Source organism: Oculina patagonica, chromosome 3 (assembly GCF_052425735.1).
Source record: "Oculina patagonica isolate OP01 chromosome 3, crgOcupat, whole genome shotgun sequence".
In the NCBI taxonomy this organism is placed as follows: Eukaryota; Metazoa; Cnidaria; class Anthozoa; order Scleractinia; family Oculinidae; genus Oculina; species Oculina patagonica.
The window spans coordinates 11,853,542-11,862,774 of NC_135760.1; the positions used below are offsets into that span (position 1 = coordinate 11,853,542).

Sequence of the window (9,233 nt, forward strand, 5' to 3'; positions counted from 1 at the left end):
TTTTTGTTTTGCAAATTGTCTCTTCAAACTCTTTCAGAGAAATGTAATAATTATGAAGAGATAAATAATAAACGAAATAGAGGATGACATCATTAAAATGGTGCGCTTAAGCTTCATAAGGTTTTCAGTAAGTGTCTCAATTGTACAGACAGTTTTGCTAAGCGTCGCTTTGCGCGTTGCTTGTATTCGCACGCTGCAGTCAACTGAAAGATACTCACACCTTGCTACGGTAATTTAATTGTGCTCAAGAGCTCACGTGGTCATTTCTTTCAGATACGGACGAATGCACGAGCTACAGACCACCGAATTGTGGGAAGGCTGTCTGCGTCAACACTCCTGGAAGTTACATCTGTCAGTGTGAGCCTGGGTACAAGTTCAATGACACGTCGAAAACTTGCGAAGGTCGGTAAAAAAACATCAGGATAATAAACTACCCAATAGCCTGCTCCTACTGTCATGAGCTCAATTCTACCCGCGCGAGAGCGATATCTGAGATTTGACCTGAAGGTTTATCCTGAGGACGCAAGTGTCTCTGGTTGATTGGGTCGGGTAGCATCTGTCGCAAGGTCTCACATGAATGGTTCGCTACCCTTCGAAAAAAACAACAGAACAAACAACAGGAACAATGCCACTAGCCCCCAGAACAATAGAAACTGCTACACTAGAGGACCAGAAAATTTGCAAGCTTGCGATAGTTGCTACACTACTTGATTAATTGCCTTGAAACAAAACACTGATGAAAGGGTTAATTCCCGAAGTGTTTCACAACTTTATCCCAGATACCGTAGAATTCCGGTTATAAGCCCTGGGCTTATACAACTTCGTAAGGGGTTTAGGCTGGGCTTATAAACGGAGGGGCTTATATCCGAGAGGGCTTATAAGCGGAATACAAAAAGAGTTTCGAAAAGAGCCACGGGAGTGTTGATCGAAATACGTTTTTAAGTTAAAAACGCGTAATTAAGCAACATTTAGCCCTGTTCAGTACTGTCATCCGGTAGAGGGGGGCTTATATCCGGAGGGCTTATAATCGGATGTATTTTTTTGTTGTTTCCAAGTAGATGGGCCTATAACCGGGGGGCTTATAACCGGAATTTTACGGTATACAAAGTTTTTTGTTATGCATCAGTTTTGTTAAGAACTACGTGACAAAAAGAAATTGCGCTATACAGCATTGTCTTCGTTTGATTGAAGGACGCTAGGTCACGGATATTGCACCTTGGGTGCTCTTGACAAAGCGGCAATTGTTTTTAAGCTCGTCACTTGTAATCTTTCTAAATCTTACCCAAACTCAACCAACCTTTGTCCGTTTTGGTTCACTGTCATATCTATGGTGTTTACAACCTAAGTTTAACAACTATATGGAGAATTACTTCGATTGTAACGAGACTATTTTAAATAATTAAACCCAGTTACTTAACAATGACTATAAGTGCACTGAAAGATATGACTTAGTATTTATCGACTCAGCGTGCAATAAATCACTTAAATTTTACAGATGACGACGAGTGTGCTGTGGGCAGTAGTGGATGTGATCACGTGTGTTCAAACACAAACGGTTCCTTCAGCTGTAGCTGTCATCCGGGGTATTTTCTGGACAGCGATGGTAAAACGTGCCGAGGTAGGCTTATCAATAGTAAGGCTTATAATAACAGTTTTGTTTTTAGTTTAAGATATGTTGCTTTGTATTCAACATCCTTCTCAGAGGGGCCAGAAGGGGTAATTTGGGAACTAGGGTTTGGGTAAAGTTTCACTGGAAAATGGAATTTGTTTCACTCGGACTGGGAATCACAACCAAAAAACAATAGAACTGGGAATGGGATTTGGAAAACCGGGAAAACGATAGGATGAGAAATGGGATTTGGGCAAAATATGGGCTGGGAAATGGGATCTACATCTCTCTCTCCCTTCAGGACCCTCTTCTCAGTCTCTAAAATCTGTTTTCAGCCGTGAAATGGGAAAGTCTCGGGCGCGTCCGCAAGACTAAAGCTTGCCAAGAAGAATCACTTACGATGTCCTGCAAAGATTCTCTGAACACGCTCATTATATTCAAAGCCTCGTACGCTGGAGATTCAGAAGTTTGCCCTTACAAGCCAAATAAGCCTCTTCCTTTCAAGCAGATCTTTGAAGTAAAGGATTACAAAGAGAGTCTCTCTTGCAAGGAAGACGTGACAGAGAAGATCAACAGATGGTGCGGCTGGAAGAAATCATGTGACCTCACAGTCAACCCTGCAATCGGCGAACTTTGCGGCCCTGGAGCTGATCGCTATCTGTCAGTCGTTTATTCTTGTGGTAAGTTCCTTAACTAATTCTAGCATGCGCAGTATGTAGAAAGCTGTTCACATTTGAACCTTCAACATCAAACAAAATAGTTGGGATGGTTGTAAAAACATCCCAGATTACAGAGTTTCGAATTCAACTTAGCATTTACCATTCCTGGACTGTTTAAGAATCCCCCACCCCCACTCCCCTTATCAATTTTGGTTCCTCACTTTACAATCTTGTGTGTGTAAGGTCGTTATAAGCTCAACATTGCATAGGGGAGGAGAAGGGAAGAACAAAAGTGTTCAAAGCTTCCCAACACTTTTGTCTGAGGTAGTATGCGGGAAGTTGGTCACATTTAAACCTAATTATATGGCCTTGCTCTGACCAGTCTTCTGTAGCTCAGTGCCGGGTAGAGCGTCTGACCGGTATGCTGCTTTTGGGACAACCCGGAAAGTCCAGAAAGTAGCTTGAAGCTTTACATCACTTATCTTAATTATAAGCGTTTCTTTTTAACTTATTTTCTTCGATTTAGAACCAACAAACCATTTTAATTACAACGTCGAGTCCTCGAGTAAGATGGGGTACCCCCCTGTATAAGCTATATACCTATGCACATCCCTTTGTAAGGGTCGCTACTTTTGGATAGCTTGAGGATATACCAACTAAAAATGGTTTGAATGTATAATGTAATGAGATGCAAGGGATAAATCTTGTTGAAAACCATTTCTATTATAGCCGAACAGAGTAGTATATTAACTAACAACTTTTAATTAAAGTTGAAATCAAAAAATCGGCTTCAGATTTGCACAATAGAGGTCTTGGCAGATCAGTGAGTGGTGAAGTCAACTTGCTTTGTTTTTCTCGATAAGCAAACTAGGACACGAAATCACGTTTTACAAATTTTAACTCAAGTAGCTTACAGCATTACCGAAAAGCGCGATCCCATTATTCCAGAAAAAAAAACTGACAATTTTTAGCAAACTCGACTTCTAAACGCCGAAGATATAAAGCTTTTAAACGTGGTACCCCTGCCCAAAATTTTGCCTTATGAATTTATTCATGGTCAAGTATCCACCACGACCTTAAGTCAAACTTTACGTTTGAAATAACTACCGTGCCATGACTTTCTGGAGGTCGTTACTTTAATGTTAATATTTGCAATGCTTACAACCGTGAAATGTTATCACCACTTTCAGAGGTTCGTAACTTTCGGAACTTTTCGTTCACTTTCTTTGACTTGTGTTTTTGTCTTTCAGGAAGGCCTCTGAAGTGCCGTCCTCTGCTGCGATCTGACTCATGTTCTGGCCCAGCAAAAGATGAATGTAAATCGGACAAAGAATGCCAGACCACTCAAATGTGTTGCTTTGATGGCTGCAAAAAAGCGTGCCTTGAGCCTGTCTTGTACACCAGCTAGACTCTTGACCCAGGTCAGTTTAATTCTGTCTCAAAATTTATCGTCGCTGCTTTAGAGAAAGGGAAATAAGAGAATAGCGAGCTATTCATGCGAGACCTTGCGAGAAATGTTGCCCGCCCCAGTCCGTACTGCGCAGACTCGGGGTTTGTTTACGTTTTTGTTTTGAATTCGTTGAAACGTTACACTTCGGTGACAGCATACATGACGTTTTTTAGTCCGCCATTACAGTTCGTTTCGTTCAAGAAGTTCCGATGAGCTAAAACGTCGGTTTGAAATAGCGTCAAGGTTCTTCTACTCGTTATTATTTGTTCTGCAAGGATATCTGGCGTTAATAATGAAGAAAAAGGTAAGTTTGTCGCGGAATTTTTAGTTTTGCTTGTAAACATTCCCTTTGTGTGGGCTCACATAAACATTGCAGCCGAGATTGCGCAGTACGGACTGGAATTCATCTTTAACGTTCTGACATTTGTTTATTGATTTTTGTCACAGGTTGCTCCTAAAACCTTGTTGGAAAAGAGAGCTGCTATTTTACATGGATTGGACAATCATAAATGAAGTGAAACAACTTACCATGATTAAGATTGATTAATTAGTGGCATATCTATTTTGAAGATAGAATAGAGAATAAAATAACTGTAGTATACAGCGCAGAAATAAATGATTTCAAAAAAAAATTATGTCACGTATTGTTGTGTAGTTCAATGAATAAAACAATCTCACAAAAAGGTTTCACTTTTTACCTTCTTTATGATGGCAAGAAATAGATTTTACAAAACGACTGTTTTACACAAAGAACCCATACACCCATACCCCCTACAGAAGGTGTTTTCTATTTGAGCTCCCCTCGTCCCCCCTCCCCACCTCTCTGGAAATTCACCTCAGTTGAGCTTCTTACTTCAGTTGCTACAAAGACTTTGGCTTTTGAGACCTCCCTCACCTTCACAATTTTCAGTGATCTTTCTTCTAGACAGCCCTCTATTATCTCCTATTTCACTTGAATCGTTTAATGCAGGAAAAGAATTGTAACAGAAGTGGACGCCAATGCCAAAATGAGAGGCGCAAGGGATTGGGTGAGGGGTGGGGAGGAAGAAAAATAATACTTTTCTTTCCTTTGCCCCCAGCCCCCTCATCTTTTCTTTCGCTTTTGCTCCACTTGCTGTTTGTCTTGCATTCTTTTGTGAACAGTCCTTCTTCCTTGGGGTGGTTTGGATATTTCCTGGAGCTACAAATTCTACACATGGGTACTGTTTTGCATGGACGACATTGGTATTGTGTCATACTGCAGCTTTATCAATAACACAAATCGTTACACCACAAATAACAAGGGACATTCCTATGAAAGTGCCTGTGAATAAAAAAAAATATAGCTATCATCAGATGGTAGATCAAACATCAGAGATAATACCAAATTGTACTAAGGGTAAAATTGAACATTTACACTAGCAATGACTTTGTAAATACCAGCCTCATAAATGAGCCTTCTTGCTAACATTATTACACCTTTAAAACTACTGTTACTCTGAGTTTCATTGTGCAATTTTAACAAAGTGAGCAGTGTGCAAAGAAGTGCATGTCGGATAGCCTGGGACTAGTGAATTTTGCAGTTGGGCTAGTGGATTTTATCCTTAACTTGACCAAAGGGCAAGTGAAAGCCTATGAGGAGCATTTTTGAGTTAGTTTTCGGTGATCATGCTTAGAAGGATTTTTTGGACTAGTGAAAATGACTTTCGAGCTAGTGCATGCGTCCTGGCTACAGCTTGCCCACTGTAGCCTGAGGGGCAAGCTAGAAAGTTCTATTTCTTTGCACCGGGGTGAGATTTGCATTCTTTCTGACCAACATATTTGATACAAAAGACCCTTTGATCTTAGCTTGTTGAGGTTGGAACATTGTGTAGTTCCAGAAAATATCCATACCCTGGGGAGGGGGGGTTCTTATATGAAACGGATGTGGATGCTTGTCGGAAATTTTGAAAAGAACCCAATCTGGGTGTGGCTCGGCCGCTCCAACTTTTCTTGACCCCTAAAAGATACCAACAAACTAACAATATACCTGTATTTCTTCGTTTTTAACCCTAAACGAGACCATTAAGGCTAAAAATATTGGCTTTTTTCCCAGAACACCCTTAGCGAGACCAAAAATCCGAAATTTACACCCCTAAGCGAGACGACGAGCATTTGCGAGTCCCCCCCCCTGGGATCCATACTCCCCCCACAGAAGGGATTGGAAATTTCCTGGGGGGTGGGGGGTCTCAAAGACCCAAAAATTTTAAAGAAATGTATGAAATTGAACTGGAATTTCCAGAGAGGTGGGGGGTTCTTTTAAAAAATCCCTTCCATGGGGGAGGTATGGATATTTTATGGAACTACACATTTTGAAAAAAATGCAAACTACATAAATTCTTATGAATAATTATCTGTTATTGCAAAAGAATAGACTAAGGACCACAACCTGCATTGATATTGCCTTCTCCTAACAGCTTTCCAGTCAGCGTTGTTATAATCATAGTCAACGAGTTGGTTATCGGCACAGCAATTGATAAGTCTACAGGAAATTAATTAACACACAGTATTACTGTATAAGTTAATTTGATATATTTTTTTTGGTCAACTACACATAAAAACAGATGTTTGTTAAATATAATTACCTACAGATGCAAGCGTCAGGTAGTAAACAACTGATCCACACTGGTTTAACAAGAAAGGAATCAGATACTGTCAAAACAAAAAAATAATACAATTATTTTACCTGTAATAATTACCATATCAGTAAAAAATTCCTATTTCTTATTGGTCCTCTATGCACCTACTTTTTACGCAGTTGTAGCACCTGATCATGTGGCTGTCCAATAACGACATGTAACTGGATCACTGTAATCTGACACCTACACCATTCATGTATAGATTGCAATTGCAATTACATGGGTTTTTTCTTTCTGTTTCTTTTCTGTTTGTAAAACTGACGGAATACATGCGGGTGGTAAAGGGGAGCATAGATCAGTCATCGCATATCACAAAAAATAAAATAGCCATTTCTCAATAATTTCATGAGAAAAATAAAGGCCTTTCAGGGATAAACCCTTTACCAACCTCAATCACATTTCACGAGAAAACACAGCCATGTCTTAATTAACATTTTTAAGACTTTCTTTTCGACTGTTAAGGGCTTCCACAGACAACCTAACCTGAAATTTTGTTATTGATACAATACTTAACTTGGTAACTGCACCTTGAGTCATGCAGTTCAGGGATTGGTAGCAATTGAATGTGTTCAAGACAAAATTATAATTGTCATAATGTTGCTCCATAAAATAATTTAAAAAAGGATAAAAGGGGTAAAAAGTTATTAAAGTTCTTAAAATCAAAACGTTTTCAACTCTAAGGTCAGAGGCCCTGTTAGGGGGGGGGGGGGGGTCTTCATGTCCCCCATCTGAATTTCAAACCTTTTCATGTCACAATTTCAAAAGGTTCGCATGTCGCTGTCAGAATTTCGAATTCGTCCATAGCAACTGATATCGGAAATGGTTGAGTCCGGAGTGCATAACCTAAAATAATGCGTTCTCGTAATTCTGTCGCCAAAATATTCCCTATTCTTGGATCTGTCAATTAGATCTGTTGGCACAGACGAAGGAGACACCTTCCTAGGGGGGTCTGGGGGCATGCTCCCTCCCCCAGAAAATTTTGAAAAACTGAAGTAACTAAGACGTGTTTTTCTTTATTCTGAGCCGGTACAAAGAGAACATGGAGTGAATTATTTTCAGAATGATGGATCATTATGTAGTTACTTAACTTAAGCAGCCTAAAAATGAACTGTTAGAGCGTAAGATTGCAGTCATTCAATGCAGGAGAATGGTCTTTACAAGGTCAGGCTATTTTGCCTATAAGCCATATTAAAAAGCGCCGATGTCACTGTCGATTTTGCTCTTTTCTTTGTCGCTGTCGTTAGTTCACGGGAGCATCTCGTCGTTCGCCGTCATTTCAGCTCCTTCGTGTCGCCGTTTCAGTGCCGCGTCGCCTGTCGGAATTGACCCTAACAGGACCTCAGGTCATCATTTTAACAACTTTTTATCCTTTTTAGCCTTTTTTAAATTAACATTATAATGATTGGAATTAAGTGGAATTATTTGGAATTACCCACCCAATTTGTCCCTCTGGCTCTGCTGTGTTAAACCATTACTCTAAACTTTTCCAACTATTGACTATTGTAACAAGAGCACAAAGAAAATCGCGTGAAGCTGTAAATGCTTCTTTTTACTTGACAAAAAACACAGGACTCGTAATTATAATACAAAAATTTATGCTGAACTCAGTACTTGAGGGTTTTTCTCTCACCTTCCAGTTGGATGCAAGAAAGAAGATTTCTGCCAAAAACTGTCTGATGCGACCTGATCTATGAATGTCCTCTATTCCCTTGCTTCCTTTCCTTATTAGCGGGTTTGTGGAGCCCCATAACATGGACACAAAGCACAACCAGAATGCATCATCTGTAAGTTCAAGTACAACATATACATTTGTATAAACATTAGTGTTACAAGTAGCTTCGCTGAAAAAATTTACGAAACTTTTTTAAAATGCCAAAATTTTAGCACCGAGCTGAAGCATGAGTACACTTATTCAATACTTACAGAGGGTATTACTCATTGCTGATATAAAGAAGATAAAGGTAACTGTTCCAGCCTTTGGACAGCGTTTCTAAAGTGAAAGAGCGTGAAAAAATCAGACCGACAAAAAACTACCATCCGCCATCTTTACTCTTCGTGCGTATGAGGCAACCTCGTCCCCAGGGCCTTCTCGGTAAATGGCAGTCGTTACGAGATGACCCTGGCCAAGGCTGATATAACGGCATCGCAGAGTGGTCTATTCTAACCTCAATCCTGATTGGTTCATGTAATCCAAAACAAATATGGCGGACAAGAGTGGGTCTTGATGGGGTCGATTTTACTTGAAATTTAAGCCATTTACAGCTGCAAAGGTAAGTCTTTTCCAATATATTTATAATTCTTAAGATTCAAATAATTCGGTAGAAGTAGAAGCGTTAAATTCACTTCATTGCGAACTTTTCGCTTTGCTGTTTTGACTGTTTTATAACTTAATATTCCTGCCGAAAGTAGAACCTAGTTCTGTCGGAAAGTAACATTCAAGATGAAAGAGTCATTTCGACACCGGGCTGCAGCTATGTACGAGATGCAAATCTAAAACGTAAAGGAATTTCTGCCCGTCGTAGACATAGTTGGACCTAAAGTGCTCGTGTTCTTTTTCGGAGGAAATTCGATTTCAATTTGTCGCGTTCGAACACATATCATCACCCATTCACTGTCTGCATTCTTCCGAATATGATATTGGTGCTTTCTAAGGGTCTGTTCTCATTATGAATTTATTTATACCACTCCTTTTTTGTAGGTCCTTATACAAGTGGTGGACGTGTTTTAAATCATGCTCAAGTAGTGCTGGAGAAAATAGGTGACCAAAGGAGATAAATTAAGCGTGTTAATAAGGGATCTATTAAAATATTAATTAATTAATGTGAAGGATAAAAAAACTTTGGTCAATTTAATTTCTT

The 9,233-nt window shown here is 39.6% G+C and overlaps 2 protein-coding genes across 4 annotated transcripts in view; one reads left to right on the plus strand and one right to left on the minus strand.

Moving 5' to 3' along the window:
- The window catches only part of LOC144646582 (uncharacterized), a 79,244-nt gene extending 74,843 nt beyond the window's left edge, over positions 1–4,401 (plus strand). For all 3 annotated transcript variants that reach the window (XM_078506217.1, XM_078506219.1, XM_078506218.1), the window contains 5 exons: positions 274–402; positions 1,496–1,618; positions 1,945–2,289; positions 3,519–3,689; positions 4,166–4,401. In XM_078506217.1, the coding sequence (XP_078362343.1) occupies positions 274–402; positions 1,496–1,618; positions 1,945–2,289; positions 3,519–3,676 (755 nt within the window). In that variant the 3' untranslated portion in view covers positions 3,677–3,689; positions 4,166–4,401. The remainder of the gene's footprint in view (positions 1–273; positions 403–1,495; positions 1,619–1,944; positions 2,290–3,518; positions 3,690–4,165) is intronic.
- On the minus strand, positions 4,127–8,429 carry LOC144646586 (transmembrane protein 234 homolog). Its single transcript, XM_078506225.1, has 5 exons — positions 8,299–8,429; positions 8,006–8,157; positions 6,322–6,388; positions 6,126–6,218; positions 4,127–5,021 (listed from the first exon to the last, which is right to left on the minus strand). The coding sequence occupies exons 1-5, from the start codon at positions 8,312–8,314 to the stop codon at positions 4,951–4,953; spliced, it is 399 nt and encodes a 132-aa protein (XP_078362351.1). The 5' UTR covers positions 8,315–8,429; the 3' UTR covers positions 4,127–4,950.
- Positions 8,430–9,233: the final 804 nt, after the last annotated feature.